This window comes from Ambystoma mexicanum, chromosome 2p (assembly GCF_040938575.1).
Source record: "Ambystoma mexicanum isolate Mex_15411 chromosome 2p, UKY_AmexF1_1, whole genome shotgun sequence".
NCBI lineage: Eukaryota > Metazoa > Chordata > Amphibia > Caudata > Ambystomatidae > Ambystoma > Ambystoma mexicanum.
This window is the reverse complement of record NC_090923.1, coordinates 152457581-152485440: the sequence shown is the minus strand read 5'-3', so window position 1 is coordinate 152485440 and position 27860 is coordinate 152457581. Positions and strand designations below refer to the sequence as shown.

General features: G+C 46.6%; 1 protein-coding gene across 1 annotated transcript in view; it reads left to right on the top strand.

Moving 5' to 3' along the window:
* The window catches only part of UROC1 (urocanate hydratase 1), a 482866-nt gene that overhangs the window by 360736 nt on the left and 94270 nt on the right, over positions 1–27860 (top strand). Inside the window, exons 15-16 of the mRNA XM_069643013.1 lie at positions 21982–22052; positions 24269–24367. Of these exons, the coding sequence (XP_069499114.1) occupies positions 21982–22052; positions 24269–24367 (170 nt within the window). The remainder of the gene's footprint in view (positions 1–21981; positions 22053–24268; positions 24368–27860) is intronic.

Sequence of the window (27860 nt, the reverse complement as noted above, 5' to 3'; positions counted from 1 at the left end):
AGTGGCCCAGTGTGCAGCTGTCCACTGGGAAATCTCCCGAGTTACCCATATGCCAGTCCACCGCTGCTTAATGCCCTTACCTTTTATATATCGACCGGCAGCTGATCAAAATGTGTTAATACAGTCATAGTGTGCCTTTTCTCCCAGATCGGACTCCCCTGCATATCCTGAGTAGAAATTGATGCATTCACCTTGGCCTCCGAGGTAGTCTTCTGTATCTATAGAAAATAAGGGTACTACCAAAGTGTTCAATATCAGTTGATAACGTTGATAAGTGGCATACACGTACATAGTACATATCAGTGTTTTGAATTGAAGTGATGTAAGGAGTTTGGGACCGGCACGCTCTGCAGAAAGGGTGCCCATGACTCCTGTGCATAGTTGCAGGTAACCAGGTGCTTGTCGGTACAGACGAAGCTGGTGTACCGAGCTCACTGACGCACTGCAGTGGAGAGGGGCACAGTGCTGGAAGGACTCTACCTCCTATGCTAGAGGTTGCCTGCTGTGATCTACTTTGGCTACAAAATGAAGCTAGCGAGGAATTGGCTGAAAGCCGTAGGATCCAGGTGATGAAACGTACAGCAAAAGGTAAATGGCGGCAAGAGACTTTGTGATAACCATCCCATTCTGACTCCAGCATCCGCTCTGGAACTCGCTCACTGCTTGCGTTACATAGACATTCTGCATTCCGCAAGCAAGTGTGATAATACTACATGCAACTGAATGACCGTTGCCGTCAGGAGTACAGGAATCAGTGGCTCAACCGCCTACTTATCCCTCACACTTTTACAAAACAGTGATCCCAATCATGAAGACGAAACTGGCACAGCATAGAGGAACCCGTTCGTGGTAACGTGGGTCGTGGGCAGGCTGTACTCTTAAGAAGGGTGTGACTGTGATGATGGTAGCAACCAAAACAGCAATATTCCAACAGTCCAAAAAAAGGAATGTCCACGTTTCTACCAAAACATTAAGTACAAATAAAATAACTGTACTTTAAAAATACTGACAAAAACCCACCCCTGTTGAAAGAAAACAGAAACAAAACAGACACCAACCCAGCAGCTCCAGTACATCAGAGCAGTGCTCGACACATCTCTGGGGCAGTGTTTCCCTCCCCAGGTGAGGGCTCATCACATTCTGCAGAAGGTGCACAAGTTTCAACATGCCCAGAGTCTCCCGGCGTAAGAGTTCTTGAGGTTGCTCGGCCTCATGGCATCCTGCATTCTTCTGGTGCCAGAGGCTCGTCTGCGGATGAGATCTCTGCAGTGGGCTCTCAAGATGCAGCGGTCAAAGTCCTCCGGCAGGATGTCGGACCCCGTTCAGGTTCCGTCCTCGGTAGCCCGGGACCTTCTGTGGTGGGCCGTCTAGGGCAATCTGATGAAGGGGGCCCCATTTTGGCTGCCCTGGCTGGAGGTGACGATCGTGAAGGACGCATCCCTGACGGGATGGGGAGCTCATGCCAACGAGTTGACAGTCGGCGGTCGTTGGTCTCCGTCGGAGTCCAGAATCCATATCAATCTGTTGGAGCTGAGGGCCGTCAGGCTAGCTCTGAAGGCCTTTCTGCCAACTGTACGAGGGAAGAATGTCCTGATTCCGACGGACAACAGTGGCCATGCACTACCTCAGCCAAAAGGGGGGGCAGGGTCACTTCCTCTGTGCAGAGAGGCGATGCAGCTCTGGTTCTGGGCCATCCAGCAGGAAATTTCGATCTCAGCAGTTCATCTGGCCGGAGATGAAAATGCGGCGGCGTACGCTCTGAGCAGGCAGAGCACGGTCTCTCATGAGTGGGAGCTGGCTCAGGAGATGCTCCTGGAGATCTTCGCCCTTTGGGGGATCACACAAGAGGATCTCTTCGCCACCAGTGCCAACCGGAAGTGCAAAAGATTCTGCTGGCGGGAATTTCCTCCAAGAGGATCCTTAGGGGACGTGTTCATAGTGGAGTGGTCCTTCCCACTGCTGTATGCGTTTCCTCCAGTCCCCGTCATTCCGCAAGTGCTGAGGAGGTTACGGAGGTTTGGTTCCCGAATGATCCTCATTGCTCCGGCATGGGCCCAGAGAACGTGGTACCCGACTTCTCGACTTGTCCATCTGCCCTCCACGCTGTCTTCCCTATCGAGACGATCTGCTCTCATGGGAGGGGGGGGGCAGGTTCTCCATCCAGAGGTCAAGTCCCTCAACCTTCATGCTTGGCTTCTGAACGGTTGAGGTATAAGGATCGGGACCTCCCTGAAGACGTGACGGAGGTGTTGCTTTCGGCCAGAAGGCCTGCAACAAAGTCCCTGTACCGTTGCCATTGGAGAAAGTTCTGCGACGGGTGCAGGGTTAAGAATGTGGATCCTTTTTCATGTGCCATTCCTGTGGTTCTGTCTTTTTTGCTTTCATTAGCCCACAAGGGCCTGCAAGTGGGTACCATTAAAGGTTACCTGGCGGCGCTGTCCATATTTAAGCACTCGTCTGAGGAGTGTTCTTATTTTAAGATTCCTTTAATTTCTCAGTTTCTGAAAGGGCTCACTAATGTGTTCCCACCGTCACCTTTCCAGGTGCCCGGTTGGGATTTGAACCTAGTTCTAAAATTCCTAATGGGAGCTCCGTTTGAGCCTTTACATTCTTGTCCTTTGAGACTGTTGACTATGAAAACTGTATTTTTAGTTGCGGTCACTTCTGCTCGCCGAGTGAGTGAGTTGCAGGCAATTTCCGTTTTGCCACCCTTCACGGTGTTCCATAAGGACAGGGTTGTCCTTACGGTTTATCCTTCTTTTCTTCCGAAAGTGGTTTTGGAATTTCATTTAAGCCAGAAAGTTATTCTTCCGGATTTCTATCCTCCTCTGCATCCTGGTAAGGAAGAGGAGAGGCTCCATAGGTTGGATCCTAGGAGAGCTTTAAGTTTCTACATATCTCACATGTACCGGGTCAGAGTGGACGATCAGCTCTTTATAAGAAATGCTGGAAGGCGTTTGGGACAAGCTGTTACTAAGCAGACTTTGTCTAGATGGATTATCTTGACAATTTCTGAATGTTACCGATTGGCGGGTAAGGACCCTCCGGTAGGCTAACGGGCCCATTCTACCAGGGGTGTGGATGGCACTACTGCTTTGCAGAGGGGTGTTCCCATTCATAACATTTGTGAAGCAGCCACATGGCCTCTGTCCATACCTTTGTAAAACATTCTTCCCTGAATTCTATCCATGGGCAAGATTTGGCCTTTGGCATGTGGTCCTTTATTCTGCAATTTAATTGGGCATTCTAAATGTCTACATTCTAAATTCTTTTCCCACCTCCATACATTGGTACTGCTTTGGGAGTATGTCATAGATGTGGAATACGTTGGAGGATGCCTTCGAAGAACAAGTTACTTCCTTACCTGGTAACGTTCTTTCGATGGGATGTTCCGACGACTTATTCCACATTGTTCCCTCCCAGCCTGCCCCGCTATAGAATTTCTTATGCGATTGCAGCTTACGTTTCCGCAAGGCTTTCTGTGGTTATACTGGCAGAAGATTGGTGCCACACGTTCTGGGAAAAAAACTACAACTTAGGATACGGGCGGCATGCGTCCTACTTATAACATCCGGTGACGTCGGCTCGACGGAGGCCTTCGAGGACAGCGTATCGACGTAATCGACGCAGACGCCGAGAATTTTCCAAAGCAGCACAGCTGTGGTGATTACCTGTCATAGATGTGGAATACGTCGTCTGAACATCCCATCGAAAAAACATTACCAGGTAAGAAAGTAGCTTGTTGTTCTCAGACTGTGTACCAATTCTACATGCAGAGAGGCATGCCTTGCTCCAAAAGCAGCTCACTGCCAGTGTGCTCTGGGTAGGGAGCAGAGCTTGCTTGTACCTTGGAACACCTGTCTTCATGTCACCACTGAGGGGCTCTGGAATGCACCCCTTTCATCAGTGTCCTGATGAGATCTTTTAAGTCCTGAAGGTCCAAAATGAATTGTAATTGGTTATTTATAACATGCTGAATACCCAGAGGTTTCTAAGTGCGGACACTGGGATCGACCTGTGTTGATCCATGTCTTGCTTCCAAGGTGAGCGTGTTGCCCCTGAGCTATCCTCCCGAGAATCAAAGAAAGAGTGGGAGACGCCTACCTTACTAAAGCAAAAGGCCACCCAGAATGAAAAGCAAGCCTGCTTACAGGGATACAATCCCTGTTAAGGTAACTGGTGATGTTTGCCTTGTGTCAACATACCCAAAGTGCTTTGCTTGTTCAGGAAGTGTAGAAGTCAGGAAGGTAAGGGCAATCCAGAGAATGGAGGAATCGTTCCACCCTTGTGTTTTGTTCAGTATTACTGCCTAAACCACCAGCTTCTCGAAGCCTGCACTTCAAAGGCCTCTCTGGTGTGTCACCCCCTATTTTGAGACAGGCATTTGATGTGAAATTGCCTATTAGAAACCCGGCTCGCAGGAGATCTCCTGTTGTGAGTTACTAGGCTTGGCAAGGAGGCATTGCCCAACCTCCACGTATCAGCCATGGAAGGCATCCTGTCTTTTGTCCCATTCACTGGAATGCAGACAGTCATGCCTATGGAATCCATAAAGCCTCTAGTAGCTGATCTGAGCTATCTGGGTTTTTACTGTTATGCTACAAATCAGATGTGGCTAATTAAGTGAATGATCAGCCACCACACCAAAATGCACATATGTTTTATATTTCCAGATTATCCTCCCACTAGGTGATATTTTATCAGTTTTAGAGCCTCAGAATGAGGTTGGTATCACAACCCGCTGGTAGCCGGTGGGTTGCTGCCAATTCCGTAACACTGTTTCTGACGCTTGACATCCCAGTGCTACCCGTATATCGTAAACAGCAGTGGAATGGTTATTTCCCATTCACATGGAGTCCCATGGGAACGGGAGACTTTAAGCATGCCGGTAGGGGCCTGAACTTCCGCAGGTCAGGCCTGCTGGGAGTTCAGTCCCCCTATCGACATACTTAAAGTTTGGCGGTCCAGAAAGGATGCCGGTATGTTGCTACCGGCACCTTTATTTCCAGATTACCAAACTTGTAATGAGGGCCTTAGTATTGTTTTGCAACAGACTTGCAGACTTCAATGCAGCCTGTGCACTGCAGTGGCTTTGCTGTCATAGCAGCTGTCAACTTGGCAAATGTTCTATTTAATGTGCTACTTGAGTGCACTGTAGCCCAGCTTTCATCTTGGGAAAGGTGATCCTTTTGACCCAAGTACTAGTGCTTCACCACACCACCTTCCTGGGAAATCGACCTTGAAGATAAGGTCCCTTGTAACATAGGCACTGGGAATAGTTGCATATATCTAATTTGTTCCAATGAATACAGTACCTTGTGGGGTGCCTGCATGCAAGCTGGAGGGCACAGAACCTGTGGCATGCCCATCATAGCCAAACCTGCTGTATAAGACCTTATTAAAAAGTTTACTTCAACACTAAATATATATATATATATATACACAGCAACTCCACCCACATGCTTTGGATCTGTACAGGAAGAGGACAACTGGGCAAGCTGAACATTGCATTACTCTTAGCATGTGTGTTTCGTTGGTATGAACACTGTACACATCACAGCACTGGATTCTGAAAGTTAATGTTGGCATTGCTTTATTTTGTGTGCTTCTTGGGATTGCATGATCTATCTTTTTTTAATTCTAACTTCAAATACTTTTGATTTCTACGGGGGTGCATTATACTGTAGACAGGAAATGTAAGCAAGGTATGGTATCAAAGTCAGACGGACACAAGTGATCAAAGTTTAAGGTTGTTTATTTTACTTTCACAATGTGGTGAAAAACACCAATCTAAACCTAACTTTACAGATGGGAGCATGCTACGACCATCAAATAATAATTTAGTCCTAGTGGAGTCTTGTCAAAAGAATAGGGCCTATACATAAAAATAAATCATCCTTCCTTACTGCTATTTTACAAATAGTGTGGGGAAATGTTCATTAAAAAGAAGTGTTCACAAAATAATAAGTCTGGCCTCCCCTCCCCACGTTTTCAGCACAGGGCAAGGCGGTTCACGCGAGCCAAGCGCGCACACAACTGGCTTTCTTAACATGAGGATACAGTGCCAATTCCAGCATCAGAGCCTTCTGTGCTCAAGTATCTTTTCCATCAGTCTATTGATTTGGAGGGCCCGATGTACAAAATAGAAGCTTCTTTTCTTATAATTATGATTTGTGTCTCACCCCAGATCCCGCTCTGCTGTGCTCGGATCCCTTTTTAGATACTGTGGATCCCCCTCTTCTGGGCTTAGGTCCCTTTTATTTTCAGGATCTACAATTATACTTTCTCCAGTAACTTACGGGTCACCCCGGATCCCCCTCAGTCGGGCTCCGATCCGGGCTCGGACCAATTGCAGTTCACTTTATGCTTATCGAAGACTTTCAAATGTGCATGGGGTTTAGCTTGACCTGTCGCAGGACCAGTTCAACACAAAGTTCCTTTCTTACAATGCAGTTGCCAATCAGTTGGATACCGCACAGAGACCTTCGAATGAGCACCCACGTGGCACCGGACCACTCTGTACATGGTGTCTGGTTTTGGCTTTTTCCAAGTTTAGTTTACACTTGTTCGCGCCTCTCATCACATGCGCTTCAAACACAGTCCTTTGTGCATTTCTTCATACAATGTTGCCACTTGCAACCTTGGATCAAACACAAGCTTATTTCATAACGGTTTCTCCGACTCACTGGCTGTGCTGCTTCTACTTGTGTGGCTTTCTTGTAGAAACCAAGGACAGTGCCCTGATGGCAATCGCTCCTCCTGGCCTGGGTTATCGGCACAGGAGTGCCCCGGATAACTTTGGTGCACAGCGTAGGCTTGTTCAGTTCAGTGGTCCTGGTGTTGGGCTTCTCACTTTCCAGGGCTCGTAGAAGTAATGGTTTCTAGAGGTCAAGGGTACTTCCCTCCTTGTAACCCTCACCGGTCTCGCTGCCTTTCTCCTTGTGTTGAATTGCCATCTTGGAACTGCTGCTTCCTCATGTTCATTTCCTCAGAGTGGGCTTTCATGCTCTGCCTTTTATCCGTGTGGGAATGTATATGGGAGTCAAGTATGTGTAATGATTAGTAATTGCCTGATCTTGCCAGACCAGGCTGTTGGGACATGTCTTGTTATACGGCTCTGGTGTTAGTCCATTGGTGCTCACGATGAACTGTTCGTGTCGGGAATGGGGGTGGGTGGGAGGTAATGAGCTATTATGTATCCTACCGGGTAGAATGGGGAAAAGGTTTTACAGGAAATGGGATACTGCATCTCCGTCTTCGTTGTCCCACTTCCACTCCCTGAAGACTGGTCCACCCCAGGTGCTGGATCCCATAGCGATGGTGGTGTCCTGGCCACCTGGATGACAGATCCAGAAAGGACATGCAGGTGATCAATTTTCTTGATGCTAGGTGTACAGCCTGCACTGAGGTATCGCAGCACTTCTAGTGGTTTTCCGACTGTACCAGATGTATCATAATCCGGTATACATCATGCATGTGCTGCTCTCTATGCTAATTCGCTCTGTGGGGGCGAGCATGGTTATCAGACACTTATTTGCTAGAGCCACACCAGCTGTTGCTGACAGCACCACAACCAGCGAAAAATTATAGTGTGAGAGGTGTTTTTACGGTGAAAAGTGGCCATCCGCTGTGATGCTGGAAATGCATCGGAGGGACAGGGCCTCCATATCCTTGTCCTTTACTGCTTTTTATCGTGTGTTCTGTTGTATTTTCCACACAGGAGTTCAGGTGGGACTCCTGGCAGTGCAGCTCTTTTGGTTTGGTGAACAGACCCGTGGGATAGCCTTATGGCACCCATGGGTTGGGTACAACCCTGTGCCCCTAGTGTATGTTTTTGGGCACCTGTGTGTGTGTGTAACCCACAGAGCAGGGTACGGGCTGGTGGCAGCTCCGTGCTGAAATGACAGGTGCCCTGAGCGTCCTCCATTTTGGGATGCCCAGGCCCTGTCATCAGAATCGGTAGATTCCTGATGGAGACAAAATGGCCCCCATGGCCTCTTGCCTTCCATCACCTGTCACCTTGATCTTCCCGAAGTACTGGGAAACCCTGCCTCTGTCCCTTCCCCCGACTGGCTGTTGGGTGGAAGTTCCATATATGGTAGTGTGGGGAAGTGCCGACCAGACTTGCTTGAACCTTCTTAATGACTGTATGTTGTGGGTACGCCTGTGGGTGCGACCTGGGTGAATAGAGTGCGACGAATATGCATTCTATGTTGTGGCTGTCTAGCATCTGGTGGTTGACACAATGGTTGAGACAGCCCTCCCCGAAACCAGTATAAATGCAGCTTGGAGTGTTGAATGGCTCGGTACACATAACTTGTTGTGAGTGTCTGGAGAGAAGTGAATGGCCTGAATACCTTGTGTGCCTGATTGGCTGCCTGCCTGAATGCCCGTAGTCGTGATTGGATGCTTGCGTGTGACCCAGCAGAATGAATGGGAGAGCCAAGGTATATCTGGGGACCTCTCACTGCTAGGAATCGTGTTCAGAAGCTGAAGTCCACTACGACGAGTAACTGCAGTAACTGAAGCTTAACCTTGAAGCCCTGCTGGACGAGAAGAATTGCTGTTTCTCTCCTTCGCAATCTGAAAGCTGCTGTGCCTCAAGAACTGACCCACGAAGGGACCATTGTGCACAGCTGAGCTTTGCCTACGCTCCCTGGTAGACAGACCTTCGACAGGCTGCCGACCCGATTACGGGGATTGCTGTGTAACTCCAAGGAGAAGCGCCCGGTCTGTTGTCCACCACTGTCGCTGAACGCCGTCGCCGACTGGAGCCGCCGTACTCCCGTTGCCTAAGAACTTCATGGATCCAAGGATGCTCTCGTCCGCATCGTCGCCGCTGTATCCTGCTGGAGAAGGCCTGACTGTCGACGCACCGAGGAGCATCCACCGGTGGTTTTCCCACCACCCAAAGACCACAGACGCTGATGACTCGACGCCCTTGCTGGGCCACAGTTCTTCAACTCTTTGCAGTCCTATTGACACCGATGTGCCCCGCACGCCTCTTCCTTGCAGGACGTTTACGCTTCCCCGTCAGCGAGCACCACTAGGAACGACACGGCCACTTCACCGTCGTAGCTCGACTTGTTCTCCGTCGGATGTTCGACCCGTGACTCCTGCCTTAAAGGGAGGGCACTCAAGAAGGGTTGTTGATTTCCCCGACGAGGAACACTACAACGCCAAGGTACTTTGGGGTTGCAGAACTATTGAAAAGTCTAGTGTGAACAATATATGGACTGGGCTTGTATCTTTCTTCTAAGGGTTGCCCAGGTGGGGGGGGATCTCCACACAACTGTGTCTAGGTAGTGGGGCCAGTATTCTGCCAATTGCTCAACCATCTTGCTTTCCTTCCTCCCTCTACTGCTGGTTTCCTCTTTATTTTGATCTGTGTGTCATTCTGACCATATGCACTTTAATGAGATCTAATAACATTAGTGGTACCACTTTGGAATTGTACATATTTACCATTGTTGATTTTCCGAGTACAAAGTGAGTTATCGTGATCGTGTATATGACTTTGAATATTAATTATATAAAGAATGTGTTTTAACCGATACAGTGCATGGACATTTCTTTGTGGGTGCGTGGGGACTACACTGTACTTAAGAACCAGCTCGCATCACCTCCTGAGAAGCTAGGCCTTGATTGCTCGTCCATTGCTACCGTAATAGAGAATCTTGGCAGGGGACTCTGTGCCTCTCCTCCATATAGAGAGCGGAAGTGCAGATTCCCCCCCCCCCCCCCCTCCGGTCTTTACATCCGCCAAGGTGGGGAACAGTCTGGTAATTGAAGATCCTCATTTTCATGTGCCCTTCAGGAATATCTGCATAGCACTGAGGGCGCGCTTTCATACAACAGAGCAGGCCGGTGGTCTGGATGGGCTCTGGGGAAGGAGCCAAGGTTCTGTCCTTGTAAGGGACCAAAGGCGGAAGATTGCAAATTGTTAATGTTTAATTGTGTTAATTTGAAAAAAGGTGTTAATTGGCGTTTGTGAAAACAATAAAAAATGTGCAGGTGCAGTGACCAGCATAGTGTGGGATATAGCGGGTGAATGACAGGATGCAGGCGATGACCCTCTCCTTCCTTCCCTTCAAAGCAGCAAGGTTTAAGTTGGTCCCAAACAAATAATAAAAGCTGGCCAGGTCTAAACTATTGGAAGCAGTCGCATGGCACCATGCAAGTAAGATAGTCACGGTTTTCCTTTAACTTTGAGCCATAAATGTTTTGATCTGAACATGCTACCATACATCTCTGCTTGAAGGTGGTTCGTTTTCTTTCCCTCCTGGCAGCTGGACAGTCACATTGCCTTTGTACATTTTATCCTTGGGTTCTCGTGGCTGCATGTCCTAGTCAATATCAACCAATCGCTGCCACTGGGAGGAGCCATTCTTCTCACCTGAAGGTCCTGATCCACAGCTGGCGACCTAACCTACCCGGCCAGGCCACTTCTGCGAGCAACTTGCAGATCAAACAAAGCCAACTGCGCTCCCTTCTCTATGGACCTTGGCTTTCTCTTGCGGGATCCTGCTGTGTTCTCATCCGTCATGAGGAGGCGCTACATTGTTGTCAATTTGTGGGTGTTCATGCCATGGCGACCAGTGGCTGTCCAGAGAGTGTCCTGGGTGACACGTTCTACCCTGAAATACAATTGGCCACCCTAGGTACCATACCATTATCCTAAACTATATGCGCGCGCTCATATTCGTACTTCATGGCACCCCTGCATAGGCCAGTGCCCCACTTGGGCCACCGCAGCCAGAGTCTGGACACCACATTGGTTCGTGATGGGCCCCCTCCAAGTTTAAAGGTGTGTTCATCCCGGTTCCTGTCTCTCGCAGATGTGGACATCCGGATGCAAGCAACAGCAGGATCATAAGTGATGGCTGTCCAGTGTTTTGCAAGTCAGGTGTGAAACTTTACGTTAAAATATTAGGTTGGAGTGTTGCCCGTGTAATTGAGTGGCTCCCCACAAGCGCAAACAGCTCATATTTCTGCCTAATGTACCCGGCTTCCGTCATTTGGTATTTCAGGCAAGTGATAGTTAAAGCCTTCCATACCGTGAATTATTTGGAAGTAGTGAAGTGTTGCTCATAGTCTACTCCATAATTATGTCTGGTGCTGTCATCGCCTCGCCGATGCCTGTAAATTACAGTATAATCCACTCGCCGTTCTAAAAGGCCTTGCACTCTGCAGTAGTTGCAGCCGACCCAGGTGCATCTGGAGTTCAAACAAGAATTCAATGAACTTGGCATAAATCTGTGTCATGATAATGTCGCCTTGTATTCCCAGCTGGCTGTCTATCCCTGACTTGAGCCTTAAATGCTGAGGGTGAAAGCAACACGTCGGCTCCAGATTCTCTCAATCTGCTGATACCTTTTTAAATGTATTTATTTTTCAGGCTATTTGTTTACGTTGGCCTATTAAGGGTCGCTTGCCTAGAAACCTAAACTATTGCATTACAGTAAAACTAGGGGGAAATTACATTAGGAGAGACACACCGCTTTTAAGTGTTTGGATATTTGCCCACCCATTGACTGCCCATGGCCATTCTAATCCCTATGGCCATACCCACTCGGTTCCTGCCTCCCCTGCCCAAAATATCTCCTCACGAGAACTCTAAGCTTGCTTTAATCAATCCTTACCATCAAACTTTTCAGTCAGTAACTGCCACTGTTTTTTCAAAGCAGTCTTCTGAGAGTTGGACTTAATTGGAGTTGTAAAACCACTATTTGAGTAATACAAATGGCTTAACTAGGTCTGCCTTCATCCACTCGATTTATAAGCACTGTACGTGGCCTTCACTGAAGTTTTGTTAAAACATGCATTGGCAAAGCCAACAGTTTTGGCTTGTGTATGAGCCCTAGGCATGTGTCGGGCACTGCTATTAGATGCCTAGGTAATCGCACCATTTGGCACCTGCTACCATCAATGGGCAGTTAATACCACTACGGCTGTGCCTGGTAAGTTCCTTTTTCGCATGTCTACACAAAGCCTAAACTGTTGTCATTGTCAATGCTTGTTTCTAAATGTAACATGGCTACTTATGCTCGAACAAGTTATGTATAAAAGCACTGTGAGAGTTAGATTAGTAACATGTAAGCAATAAATACTACTTTGATGTGAAATCTGTTCAATAATTGGTTTGTCTTCCATTTAAAAAAAATCTAAACCTAAATATTACTGTCATTAAACAATGCATAGAATGGGGGTCTACTTATCTTAAGTAAAAAGACAATCTGGGGTGCAGCACGATGTTTGTGGTTCTTTCCCTTAATCTCGTCATTAGGAGATGCTAGCAGCCCTAATTAACATAGTCCTCTATCTGTGCAGCCCAATTCACTTCTGCTGTTTAGGATTGCCCTCGTGAATAGCTCAGCGTTTTAACCTCCCTATTCTTGAAGCACTGGATTCTCTATGCATGATCTGAAGGCGCCATGGACTTTGAGAGATCAGGTTTTTTGTAGCAATTCCGGTGCGTATTCTACTCTTCTCCCACTCCCATTGGTCCTCCACGGAACAGTCTCAACGTGGATGGTGCCAAAAACTTAAAAATAAATATCATTAGTCCGGTCCCCAAGTGGTTTATTTCTCTGTGCCATGTTGAACTGACATTTCTAATTTGTCAAATGTAAAAGCCAATGTGAAACGGAGGGGGTTCTGGGAGTCTCTCTACTGGCACGAACACAGCCCATAGACCTGTTCTTGGGTGGATGGCCCCTGGGAGAGTCTCAACCAAGTCTTTAGCTTACAGAGTGTCCCTGGAGTGTTTCAACAAGTCATCCAGTTACTTCCCTGGTGCTCATTGGTAGAGGCACAGCGCTATGATTGGGGGGGGGGGGGTCATAGTTTTGCTCTCACTTTTCTTATAACATCCCACTCTTTTCGCTGGCATTATACGATTGATCCCAGTTGCAACTGATTGTCGCTGGTCTAATGTTCCCATGCATATATTTTTATTGTGTAACAAACCCTGCAATACCCCTGGGTTTGGGCGTTACACAAATAACATAAATTTAAAAAATACCTGCGGTAGGTATAGCGCCTCTTCCTTGCTCACAGCTTGCGACTCCTGACACTCCTCTTCCTGGATTTGCTCTCTTCAGCGCTCTTTAGAGGGGGGGACAGCCCAATGACTGCTGCCATTTTCTTTTTTCCTAAATCTTTATGCATTTTTTTAATTATAGATCTAATACTTGGACTTTTGTATCAATACAGTTTTTAAAAATTATTTCACCCCTCCACCCTCTTTTAGTGCAACCAATTAGCCCACCCCTATCCCTCTTGAAACCATTATCAACACCTGTGGAAAGATGACTTCCAAAGATTGACCCGCCGCTGTGTGCCCAATTTTCTAAGCCAAAGGGTGATCGTTTGCAGTGTTTACATCGTAGTGATGTTTCCCAGGTCGTCATCCGTTTGAGATTATTCTCCCCTGTAGTGAAAGGCGGCAAATAGAGTATTGCCACTTTTCGTGTTTTTTTCCCCAATAATAAAAATGTGATTGATAGTTTTAGGGATCGGAGGAATATTCAAAACGGGTTAAAGCACTCCTCCCCTCCCACCGCTCCCCAAAAGAAATGGAACGAAACACAAAGGTCAATGAAATAAAATAAAGGAAGATGACTTAAGGGTTCAAGGGCTACATACATGTCGGCTCATGTATTTTCCAAACATATCAAGCTGATCTCAGCGTCCATGTACATATCAAGGTTTGATTCGCTCAGTTTGGTGACGCCCTGCAAAGCCGAAACTCTGTGGATGCTTGTGGTTCCGTGCAGAAGGGTTGACATTTTGCAGTTCGGGCTGGACTGCCCCTTTTTTATGGTGGGACCAAGCCTGATTTGGATATGGTCTTTACTCTCTTCTGTAATGACTAGGCATGCTGAAAAACTATGTTCTGGAGGGTTGTCTAGAGCTGTGCCTTTGGTTATGATTTGTTCAAAACCTTCCAGCCATCACCTTTTGGTTTTGCTTGATTCGCTCAGTGTTATTTCGACTCACCCCGGGCATTGCAAGAAATTGGGTTTATTGGACGTATTAACCACTTACTACCATTAAATTAATTATATTTTTGTATTCTAGGTTGGATTGGTGTTCAAGTGTTTGACCTTTGTGGGCCTGCGTGCTGGCATAGGATGAGTTTTGAAATAATCCTCAGATGTTCCATAATCTCTGACCCAACACAATGCTTTTATTACCGCTGACATTACCCTGGATACCTGTCGATCTTGCTTTCTTCCACTAAAGGGCTATATCAACAGTCTGCATCACTTACACACAGCGCTTTTCTCTACCACACAGGACCGAGATTAGTGCGCCCCAAGGTGCCAAACAATCACCACATTACAAACTAAAATTAAATTAGGTGAAACCCATCTTTCTTCTGCTAATCCCCTGAACTCTGTAACTGCATCTCGCTGACTTGCTAATTCACTTTAGAAAAGACGATGATCCGTTTTTCAAAGAACACTTGACCAGTAAGACTATGGATCATCTTGCACCATGATTGCCTGGCCGGATAGTATGAATGTGATGGCAGTAACGATGAGGGGTAAAAACTGATTTTGAACAATGAACTCCAAACAGAACTTTTTCATTTAGAGTGGGAAAAGGGAATGCCGGTGTGGTAAGGGATGTTGGCATGGCCCACTGATTCACTGCATGTTAGGCCTTATGGGCTCTGTTGGTCACTCTGGAGGTGCTGGAAGCGGATTAGCATGACTATCTATAGTTCCCCCAATATGGCGCCCTTGTGTGCAAGCATCATTCTAGTCTCTGCTCTGTCTTCGGTCCTAGCTCTGCCCACTTTACAGCAGGGAAGCAGTTATCAGGATCTGCTTCCCCCCCGATGACGCGTCGCTACTCTCCATAGTGCACACTACGCAAGTTCGATCTCTAGGCTCTGTGTCCTCTGTCCTATGTTCTGATATTTGATCTGATCATCTTGCGTTCATTCTCAAAGCACGCTCTCACTCAGCCAGCCCTCATTCCATGTTCTCAACCGAACAGTACGCTTACTTCCTAGAACGCAAGTTCATTGCTTAGCTACGGTACCTGAAGTTATATCCATACTTGGAAGCGCCTCACATCCATATCAGATACTAACCTTCCTTTATGCCGGTAGCTCTGCATACACACAATCCTCCACAACGTCTCCTACAAGCCGGATCAGCATACTTCCTGGCACACGAGCACAGCAACGGTACAGCTTCTGCTATTGTTTCTATCCCAATACGCTGTAATCGCCTATCATATACCGATTCTACCTTTGCTCTTAGTTCTTATGACAGACAACACTCTCTACAACGCCTTCCTAGAACCTGAGCAGGATATAGTTGATTGACCTTTGCTCGTCAGCACGAAGGTAGGACTCCGCCCCCCTGTTTCACGTACTCGGTGTTCTCTGCCTGTTTCCCATGTTAATCTTCCTAATCTTTATCACACTCCAGCCTCCGGGGTAATTCTCATCATAGTCGGACATTCTCTTTCTCAGTGGTGCAGTACATATTCTCTAACCTCCACATTCCTATCTCCCAGAGTTCCTCCAGTGAGACGGTTGCATCCTGTATCGCCGAACCACGAAACACAGATCTATTAGAACCAAAGACTTCACCACCACAGGGTTTTCTTCCCCAGAGGGTTTCCCTGAGGCACCTAGGTTTCCCGTTGCTGTTCATCAGCGGGGGGGGAGTGGGGGGACTCTGAGGCATTGAGAAATTCCTTCAGAGCAGCATTTCGCTCTATAGGTCCAGGTTAGTGTCTTTTTACCTAGTGCACATGATACTGAGTTTAGGTTATAACACTGCAATCTGGAAAGATTTTTTCAGTAAGTGATCTGTGAATTGGAAACCACTTCCTAGGTTTTCTGGTTATTTGTGGTTGAGGCTTTCTCCAGTCCCATATCCCACTTTGTCTTGTCCTTCCAAGGATTCCCATGTTGGGTGAAACCATAATGGTTTGGCTGACGCTGCTCAGGGGTATTGCTAGGCCTGGAAAAGATCAGGGGCTAAGCTAATGTCGGGACTGCCGGGACTCGGGGCTAGCTAGCATTTTGGTTGTAGCACCTGAGCTTCTATCCGGGGCTACAACCAAAAGACCTGGGGCTATAGCCCCCTTAGCCCCCCCTTAGCAACGCCTCTGTGCTCCACCCATGCCCCCAATCTTTTCTGATAGGACTACTGTACATTTATTTCCTTGCAGATCTATAATCCTTATAAATCTAATGAGTCGAATGCCATGCCCCAGAGTTGCACACCCAGACTTGCCCCACCCCCCCTTGCCCTGATTGCCACACTTCAGAAGATGGATGAGCCCCCGAACTTTTCAACACTGCACCAATAATCTCAGGCAAAGTTGTTTCACCAACTGCCTGGCATGCCGCAACCCCTTTGTGGTAGATATTGTACAGTGATCTTTGCTTCAGATATCTTTGTGCTGTAAAATAAGTCTGGTGCTCAAATCGGGTGTGAGGTTGATGGCTACAATTGATTGCTAAGCCTGTCTCCAATGCCTTGGACAGGCAGTGAAAGCCCTCAGCCACTGCTGAAGTCAATGTAAAAGCACCACCTGGAACATGAACCATCCAGAGGCCAAAGCACAAAAAGGTCACCAGATACATGCATTGAGTGTCTGCAGGATGTCCTCTTCAGGAGCTTTGGTTCCTCTGTGGGGCTGATCACAAGTCATCCACAATGTTCAAATCACTGGTTTGGAGATCCGGGGAGAAAACTTTCAAAAGTAAAGCGGGCCAGAGGACTCCACAATCTACTTGGTGGGTCTTCTCAGTAAATTCTCTCCAGATCCATTCTTCGATTTCTACAGAAGCCCGACAAACCATGAGAAGCAGATCACTGAGTCATGGGTAGGATGTGGACTGAAGGGTGTAGACCTAGGTGATTCCTTGAAGAGGATGGTCTTGAGCTCTTTCCTGAACTGTAGCAGCATTGGGTTGAGTCTGATGTTGACTGGAAGGAGTCTTGGGGCACAGACCGCGAATGCCTATCTTCTGGTTTTTCTTTCCTGCACCTGAGGAGTTTAAGTCTGCATATGTCCTTACTTCTGGTGCATCACAGACCTTAGGAGATGCTGACATATACCTTGTGGTCAAGGAAGTGCATTCTTACTACAAGATTTTGTTAAGAACTCAGGCAGGTAATCTCATGTGAGCAAGTCTTCAACGCCTCTTCCTTAATGGTGGAAGTTACCCCAAGATGATGATAGATTGTAGGTTCCTGCCTGGTAGTTATACAACACCAGCTTTACCTGGTGTATCATATGCTAATCCCTTGTTCAGGCTCTTGCTCTGCTCTTTCACTTTTATATTGGGGTGAGATTTTCATAGCCAGGTGAATTTGCCAGAGACACTCCAGCTGTTGCTGACAGCTGGACAGCCAGAGCAAGAAATCTGTTCGAGGTTGCTTTTTTTTCTTCTTCAAAAGCAGCCATTTCAAAACTGTAGTCTCCCATCCTCCATATTACCAACTACACCACGTTGCTCAACGTCAGTTATGAATGGAGAGGAAAGGACCAAAGTTATGGAGGCCAGCTGATATCTTTCCCTCTTTTTTGAGGGGCTGTGCCTCAGGCAATACTGGACAAACAATATTTTGATCCGCACTTTGTCGGTCGCCCTCCCAAGTGCAGCATAGGAGAAGTAAAGTGTGAACTGTGTGCAAGTGTCACTATAGTTGGTGGTATTCGTCTGCTTGATGGTTTTTACTGTTCTTCCCAACACAGACCAAATGTGTACATCTAAAGAAAGCAGAGATCACTGCCAGGTCAAATGGGACCCTGATATAGTTTGTATTTTCTTTCTGTATTTTTGAGGTTATTGTAGGGAAAGGAGTTTCCTCCAGCACTATAGGAAGGGATAGCGTTCTCTATGGAATTTGCATTAACGCTCCCTAATTGGTCCTTCAAACCATTCCAAATGATGTTGCTGGCATAATTATCATTAGTTATGCACCCTTGAACGATCTTACCGTGCAGAGAGTGTTCCTGTGGGGAGAGGTTTCTGAAAAGGCTTCGGATGTTAATAATTACGGCACCTGCCCAGCTTCACAACTTCCTATTTCTACAAATCCCAGACTGCAGTCCAAGTATATTTGATAGCGTAAATAACTGGGATTGGGGTGGGTGGTATGCATTCATTCCGTTGAATGGTGTGGAAGAGGGGGGAGAGGGGGTTGCACACATGCTGAATAGATTGATTGAAACATGCAGTCTCCAGTACAAGAATAGCAAGTTCACAAATCCACAGAAGTGACTTTCCCTCTAAAAACCCATCTCGCCTTTTAGGGATATCCTTGTAATATCACTGCCCATCTGACGAATGAACGAAAATGTTAGCAGCCTGTTGTATCACGGACTATGCGGAAGTGCCTCTTTCACCTTTTCTTAGAAGTATCCTGTCTGGGTAGAGCCCATCACACAATATAAATAAAGGCTGTGGTTCCTCTCTTGTTAGGTTAAATGGCCAAGCTACTGCACCCTGCCTTCCCACGCTGCCATCCGTGAACCAGGGGCAGCCTTGCCTGTCATGCCAATACAATAAACCCACCAGGCGGATCGTGGGTGTATCGGATCACAAGACTTCCCCACCCTGTCTAAATTCTGAAGCACAGACACTTTATTCTACTTTCTACATTCACTACGCCCTTGGTGCCCTTGTCAAACACACAGCAGACTTTGGCATCAGCAAGAAGCTGTGGATTACTGAACACCTTCTTTAAAGGTCTAATGTCCTACAGCCACATTGCTGCTCCAAGAGAAGGATGCCTCAAGTACTCCAGGCTTTACTCCAAGGGAATGATGCCTCACGTGCTCAAGGCTTTACTTATTTAATTGGGAATGTGTCCAACACTGGTCAACAGTGATTCACAAAGACTCAAAACAGACATTGATGTCTTCTAGATTTTGACTAACTATGTATCTCTAGCCTCCATCGAGCCTCCACTGATTCTCTTATTGACCTCATCTAGGCACTATACTTCAGTGTGCTATAACCTTTTGTGACTGAGTTTGTGACTGCCATTTCCACTAGCAGAAACAATGGAAATAAAATTACTATTGGGCAGCAGGAAAAAAATCTTAAGCCCATTTAAAGCAACATCCATCACTTAGACAAAATAGTATTAATACATAGACAAAATAGTATTAATACATGGTTTGGCACAAAGCTTGGGGGGTGAGGGGAGAAGGTAAGCACTTCAAATGGTATGTTGCTGGCGACCAACTTGAAAAGGTGGATTCAATTTTGTACCTAGGTATTGTATTAAATAAATGTGCAAGAATGGCAAAGGCCACAAGATCTAAAAAATCGGATGAAAAATCATCCTTGCAAGGAATGAAACGGCACTCTCCCTATGGAAAATTCACAGTAAAACTGATCATTCTGTTTTACTGCCAAAAGGTGATGGCAACAATCACGTTTGGGAGTGAGGCTGGTTTAAATACAAGAAGAGCCACTTGGGAGGCGCTAGGTCAATTCTGGCGAAAAGTGTTGCGACTGCCAAGAGGAGTGCCGGTCACGTCTATCCGATATGAACTTGGGTTACAATCCTTATTTTCTGTGGTCCTCTGGAAATCTGTTGCAATGCTGAGAAAAATGTTATTGGTGCCCACCGCAATGCCAGATCAGCTTTTGCACCACCATTAGAAAGATCCTATGGTGGTGTGCTCAAAAACTGGACCATGAAAATGCAGGAAGTGTTAGCCTTTGCCAACATTGAGGTGGATACTCATCACAAATCCGAGGGCGGCGAAGAAAAAATTGGTAACTTGCGACTGGATTGCCACGAACAATAAAAGAGGTGAACTTGTGACAACTTTTAATCTCGGTGGTGAAGCAAAGGCAACTGAACATCCATCCAAAGTACCTGGAAAAGTTCCCGTTCAGAAATCATCGGGACCAGATTTTGACACTACGTCTAAATCTGTTCGACCAAGGAAATTCTGTTTATGAAACATCAGGCAGACACACCAAACAACCAATGTCGATTCTGTGCGAAGGAAGTGGAACCGCTACAACATTTGGGTATCGAATCTGGAACCCTAGTAAATGAAAGGTCCATTCGTAGGGAAATTTGGCCCAATTATGGCAATATGGATGACTGGTGGCATAGTCTCTTATCAGGCAGAAGCTTTAAGTTGACCTGCTCAGCAATTGATTATTTTGAGAACATATTGGTGAAATAGCTGCGCAGGCTTAAATACCTGTGGCCAAGTTCTAAATGATGATGTAACTATATGATTGTGATTTCTTCTATTCTTTGATGACAAGACACGATATGACATAATGTGATATAAAGTTTGTAATACAAATTTTACAATAAAAAAATAATGTATACTTGTACGTATGTGCATATGGGTGTATGTGTGATTATACATATGCCTTCACTATACTTTCCTGAAGTTATATTCACACTGGGAATTTTACCTCTGGTTTATTATAAGTTTCCTCTCCAGTATCATTCCAATTATGATCTCCAACTATTAATGTTAGCTACATTTCCGGTTCTAAGCAGCGTGGGCCAAATTTTAGATGTTTTGTTCAGGCTTCTTACCTAATGCAAGCTCAATACTCTCAAGCTCGCTGGGTGTAACTCCTCTAGCCACTAAAGTGAATTGTGCTGGAATTGCTGTTGCACAAACTGTTCCTCATGTCTTCTACTGTTAACCACATCCTAATATGAAACCAAACACTGTCCCACTGTATCAGGATATTTAAACCCTTCGCTATCTAGACCAATTATGGGCAATGAATTGTATCTTGCTTAATGAACTTAATGCTATTTGGCCTCAAGTTGAGTGTCTCCTCTTTCCTTCCCTTGATGCTTACATCCTCTGTCAGCTGGCTTGGCAGCACCAGTTCTCACGACTATACAGTGAGTGTTTCTTACCAAACAAATCTGGTGAAAGCCTCCACATTACTCGCACCCACTTGAGCACCGCTGAGGTCCATGATGCCACCACACACTAAAACCATCTTTTACCAGGTGTCACCTGATCTAGACGCCGCCATCACAATAAGGCCTTTGCAGGAGCTGCACGTTTTTGAAAGCTTCCCATCCTTGCAAAGAAATAATCGCATTAAAAGAAAAAAACATGCAATCATGCAACCACAACCATATCACCTCTACCCCATCCTACATGTTTTTCCCCATACTGTAGTGGTTTGTCTACCAGCGTATCCCTTCTCCCTCACCATCAACAGACTAAAGTCTTTCCACACCCGGGTGGGGTCACAATACCCCAACGATCGGGCAATGTTTTGGTGCTGTAAGACCACCACGGTGGTGAACGGTGCAACACAAATATTGGAAAACATGCAGACATCCTTCACAATTCACGTGGTATTCCCATGCTTTTCTGTATTCCTCTGGGAGGACAGGTACTCTAGGTTTCTGCAAGCCAATATCCTCCCAATGCTTCCAGGATCCCCCTCGCCCCCCTCAGCACACCTCCAGTGTGAGGAGACTCTGCTGCTTCCCCTCTCATCGAGTCTTTGATCCACGTATACCTGCGTGAGGGCAGAAGAGTATTACCTTTGAGTGGCATTGTGTCATAATCTGGGGTTGGGCCTGATTCTGGGCTATATGGTTCTGCCAGTGGTAAGGAGGGAGATGTCATTATCTGTGCTTGGGGCCCGACTATGGCTATGTCTTGTTATGAGGCTGTGATGTCAGTGCGGAAGCTGGGAGGTGCCTGGGGATTCTGAGAATGGCAGTAGGTGCTGCTGCTCTGGATGGGAAAGGATGTCCCGGTATTTTCTCTACATGTTATCTGGATGTGGCAATAAACCTGCGTATATATAACTTACCTGGCTCCGGTACTTCAGTTATATCACATTGCCCACTTCGTACACCATGGACTAGAACCAATGCAACTAACAAGACCGAAGCAAAGGATGTGATTAGAAGTTTAAAAGGAAATGCTGATGCACCCTCCTAAGAAGCTTGCATGTGTTTGCATATTTTTCAGTGGGTGATGCAGTGCAGCAACAGTACCACGACAACATCCGGTGGATCCGGGAAGCTGGACGGCATGACTTGGTAAGTGCAGAGCTGCAAGCCACTACTCACATCTGAGTTTTCAAGCGTTCCCTGGGTAGATCTGCATGGATTTGTCTTCCCTTAGTTGTAAACTGACCATTGTTTTTCACAGCAAGTGAATCGCTGTTAGAAATCTGATCCCGTAGCAGGGGACACATGGTGTAAAACAGTAGGATGAATGAGTAAATGAAGGATTACGCTAGAGTCAACCGGCTGGAGTAGAGGGACAATTTAAGTGTGGGGGGCCACCGCATTGCGGACAGAATGTGGCAATAGGTAAAATTGTCAATGTTTCATCAGACCGTGATTTATGAAGTTGGGATGGGGTGTTGAACGGGACTTTTGGGATCATGCCCGTAAAAGAAATGGCAGAAGAGCAACGACTTTGCGGGCAAATGATATTGGCACTACGATTTGTTGACCTTGCTCTACTTGGATGTATGAGCCTGAAAGCAGCCGCAGAATGTGAATGGAGGGTGAGGGAGCAGTGTTGATGCAGAAGCCATTTACAGAGAATGGAAGGTATTCAGCAATGGTGGTTATGGTATGATATGGCATTTATAAAGCGCCTATACGCAGGTGTTTCAAGGCGCGATGAGGCAAGGGAGGGGGAACAAAGGGAAGGCAGACAACGATCTTACTAGGCCAGGTGTCATTCAGATTGTGCAAGTGCATGGGAAGGGGGAGGGAAGTGCAAGGAGCAAGGGAGAGGAGAATGTGCAGTACATGGGATAGTAGAATAAATAAGATAAATAATACAGGGCCAGCTGGTGGCAAGTGCATGGTAAGTGCAGACATAAGTGCTGGCAGGGGGACTGTAGGGATACAAAGACAGTCTCGAGGTGCAGGGGTTGCCAGGGGGGGGCAGTGGCGGTAACTAGTGCAGTTTCAGTCAGGAATTTCAGGGGAGAGGGGGAGAGAAAGCAGAGGCAACGAGGAAGGCTTTGAGGTGCTTCCGGAACTAGAGATGGTTCTCCAAGTTCCCACTTGTTCCCGCAATGACATTCTTCAATTGGTCCTTTTCAGCAATACCCACCCTATGTTGCCACACTCATTCCCTATGGATTGGGCAAATCACTTGCAGATTTGGGTCCCATCTACAGCTCCCTCCTGGCATTGGTCAGTCTAGGCCCATGAACACACAACCTTTGAATATTCCTAAATATCAGTTGTCAATGCTCACTGGAACACTGATAATATTGAGCACAACATCCGACCTAGTCCTTCATTGAAGGTGTTGGATGGTGGCATTCAGCCCCTGAAGCACACATTTGATGCACAGTTCTTCAAAGACGCATTTCTGCACCCTAGCACACCCAGAAATGCTCTTATCTAGTCCTTTGTTCTAAAATTTGAAAGGCCAAGGCCTGCACTCAAAATAGGCTTTCAGCACAATTTCCAAAATGAAATTGAAGGAGATGGCAATAACCACAAGAAAATCCTTTGAATTACTTTTACCCCTGTAAGCGATCGCACCCATCTCCCCGCTCGTATCGCCCCCCCAATCCATTAAGTGTACAAACCACCCCAGATTTCTGCTAGAGGAAATCCACAAACTAAGAACATAGGTTTTGAGTAGTCAATTCAAGTTGGATTCTCATATATGATATGATAGGTTATTTATAACACGCTTTTATACCCAGAGGTTTCTAAGCGCGGACCCGGGGATCGAACCTGTGTTGCTCCATGGCGTCTTGCTTCCAAGGCGAGCATGTTGCGACGGAGCTATCCTCCCAAGGATTGCTAGCCCTTCTCTTCCTATACCTTGCGGTCAACTATTCGGAACACGGTTCTCCACCGTTCTCGTATAGACCTGCAGGAGACCATTGAGTTCATACATAATGTGGCCTCCCAGCCATGGTCCTATGATTGCCAACGGAAAATGAACATCTGTATATATGGGGTAAAGTGAGGGAGCATTCAAGTCTAGCCAAAGAACTAGTGGATTCATGCAAGTTTCTGGTTTGGGTGTCCTAATTTGTGGTGGCTCTCTTTATTTCGGAGGTCTGGGTGGTCTCCTTTTTTGTGTGCTGAATGCAAATGCTTGGTTCTTACCTCCCTTGTGCTGTTTATTCAGTTTACAAATGATTTGCCAAGATTTTTCAGAACAACCAACACATTGGTTATAAATCTGCTTATAAAAACAAAATGGCGATGCTGCTCTTCATTTAGTGGAATGCTGCAAAGTGTATTATTTTCTGCTTGTTTTCTTTCAGGTTGTTGGTTCCCAGGCTCGAATTCTGTATTCGGATCAGAAGGGGCGTGTGTGTATTGCAGTGGCTATTAACCGGGCCGTTGCCGATGGCCGGCTTAAGGTAAGCTTGGTGATTGGTATTTTCATGGGACTGGATTCAGCTCCCGCTCTTCAGTTGCTTGACATGGCCCTCCATTAGCAGATAATTGGATTTAGGGTTAATAAATCATAGAATCTACACAAGATAATATGGTTAAATGAGGTCTGGGACTAGGAACATTATAGAAGTATCTTGTAAAATACCCCAATATGTATTGGAATGGTTACATTTTTGTAATGCTGTTGGTACTGTTATTTTCCTCCTTGTGTCAGGCCTCCATGTGAACCCTTAGCGGCGTTCTGATCTTCCCACCATTGTCGTCTGACTCCTATGACATGGTTTTCTGTTGGACTAGACCAAACTCATTATTGCGATTTCACCCCTCTCCTCAGACTTCTTTATGCCCCCGCCACTAGCCGTTTTCCCACCCATCCTTTTCTGAGATCAGCCCTAGAATGTACTATATTCGTCCCTAAAACTGTAGGGCATGAGGCTAGTCTTCTGGCAGCCCTGCACCATTGCACATTAGTTTGCATGTACTATGACACTGACATTTTTCACTCTTTTAAATCAGCAGGACATCTCTGCAGTAGATAATTACAAAGAAAATCTACAAGGACTTCAAAACTAAACCAGGGAACTGATCACACAACTATTTTTAAAGAAATTAAACCAAAACACCAATTGTGCCTTTCACCAGATTAGTGCTAATTAAATGTGGGTGCAAGGAGTGTCCCTCATCTGCAAGAATTGTGTTTAGTGCACTCCACCCTCTACGGCACAAAAGAGTACAGCAGTATTGAAAGCAGTGCCTGCTTTCGAAACTAAGGTTCTGTAGGTGCTGTATTTGGAAATGACGAAGTTATGCCCAAGTGAGTTTGAGACTTAGCCTGCAGCTCCTAGAAGTGCCATAGTGGGGGCTAGTGCATATCCGTGTAACGTGACACCTCCAGTGACTCCCTATACACCTTTTCATTCATTTACTTGTAGGTATGCTGCAGGTTCCATGAACAAATATTAATATTAGGTGCATATTGTTAACAATACAATTTGTGAATATTAACACATTTGGCAGTGAATAGATGTGTTGGAGGGTTGTAGGGGCATGGGTGTGACGAATCAACTTCCGGGGCACCAGTGTTCATGGGATGTATATTAGTTTCTAAAGCATCAACCAACCCCACACCTCTAGTTCACCCGAAGGGATCCAAACAGATTGGAAACACAAGTAAATTATAAACCTCCTTGTCCAATTTTGGTAACATGGACGGAACAGCAGGCTTATCTCTGCAATTCGTGGATCGTTAGTTCCAACACAGTGAAAATACAATTATTACCCACTGATAAAAAGCGACTGTCCAGTCAAAGTTGTATACAAATATCTACTTTATAATTACAACAGACCGTTCTACCACACTACAAAATACAGCCTCCCCCACCCCCCCATAAACAGAAACGGAGAACAGACCGTGGAAAGGGAAACATTCTGGATACTGACAGGAGGGGGGTAGTCGGTAAAGCAATCTGTCTTAAATGTCACTAGGGACCTTCAGATAAGGACCACAGGAACAGAACCACAATGTACCTGGTGCTTGAGATGATCTTGATGCTCAACGCCATCAAGTCGGTTTTCAGGGCACTTTGAAGTACCTGCGACTGAGTTCAAGACGGGAGACTGCTGGGGGTATCGGGGGCGCCTGCTACCTTTTTTTAATAGGTTTTTTTGGGGTTGGTCACCCTGAGTTACCTGGGGGAACCCAGACGTGGACTCCCTGCTCACTGTGCTCAAAGAGGCACAGCTCCACCTCACTGATGAGGCCCAACAAGGCTGAAACACGTGAATGGGGTTGCTGTTGGTACTCTTGGTTAGAAGGGAATTGCCATAGCAATTCGGTGCTGGACTGCCAATGTGGGCGGGACAAAGACTGATATGCAAATGGGTATTTCCCATCTGTGAAGGGTACAGTGAGCGAAAAGCGATGGCTGCAAACTCTCAAAGTGGGGGAAAAAAACCACAGAACAGGTGATCATGCCATCCTCTTTCTGGAGAGGGGGGCATGCTACGTTTTTTGAAAAAAATCACGTGGCAGGCAACTCGGCAAGCGAGGCTGGATGGACGGCTGCAGGCTAGCCTACACTGCCGCTCGGGTGAGGAACCAATGTCTATGTGCTGAGTGGCAGATCTGGAACACTGGTCGAGGCGACTCTGACAGCTTTAGTGACTGCAGCGTGACAGCAGTGAGTGGTGTAGCAGGTTGCGGTTTGAGGGTTCGACTGCCTCAAATGTCCTTAAAAGATGGACGCTGGTTGATGCTTGTTGTGGCACTCCTCCTGGTTTCTTCGCAGGGCTCATGTCCTTTAAGGTGTGCGGCTCAATGCTTTGGAGAGTGTTTGCAGGCAACGGCCTTGTCTTTTGTTCAGAGACTCTCTGTAACTTCCCACCTAGGAAGCTTGCTGGAAGAACCTAGCAGGGCATGCTGTGTGCTGGTTGGGTACCAGTTCTGGAGCTGCTGGGTCCGATATTTCCCTCCTGTTCCCTGGGAGATGTTTAGAGGGAGGGATCTTGCTTCATTGTTGGAAACCCTGGCCTTCCTTCACTGGAAGAAGATGTAAGGCAGACTAACTTCTGCCAGGGTCCAAATGAATCCATCTTACTCCTTTCGAAGTCGTCGGATGATCTGCGAAGTGAGGGGCACAGCCGTCTTTTAAAGCCAAATGGGCCCCATTGATTGGTGCAGGCTATGCCTACCTTAAGGAACTAATCCAGGGTCCCCACCAATCTTCTGTTATGCGTGCAGTCGGGACCAGAGTGTTTTGCAACAGGAAAGGTAAGGGGTGACATCATTGTACTCCTAAATCCCGCCCATCTTCCTGTCTGTTGTAGATCAATGTGTCTCTCTGGTTAACTGAGCTCTCTGTGACTCTTGATCAAAGCACTTGTCTGCCTTGATGTTTTTGACGAGAGCAGACTTCCTGTCTCTCTTAAATCACATACTACTTCCCTCTGAAAGGCTTTCTGCAGAGGTTGCTTGCAGTACATCGTGGACCCAGACATGCCATGCACTGCCTTTCATACAGAGGGGTGGGAGCTAGCCTCAAGTTGACACATTGCATATCCAAGAGGTGTTAGTCCTGCCTCCCTTTTATCCAATCTGTTCCAGCCTGTTGCAGGTTTGTTCCCATTAACTATTATCAGTGTGCGCTGCAGCAGATTAGACAATAGAGCGGCACATTCATGGAGCCTTTGGATATTTTAGTTAGGCTGGCCATGGCCGGAGGAAGGTGTCGCCTTCCCCCTTGGATGCTTTTGAGGTACTCATGGCTGTCACATTTCAGCTGAACATGATGGGGCAGGACAACACCTGTAGGCTGTGTCCTCCTTTAATACACATGACTATGCGTTTGTCGTGCAGTGAGCTGAGAAAATGCATGCAGAATGGCCCCACACATTTTCAGAGGCTGATCTACCATCATTAATTTTCACTACAAAAATCAACGCCCAGACGAGCGCACA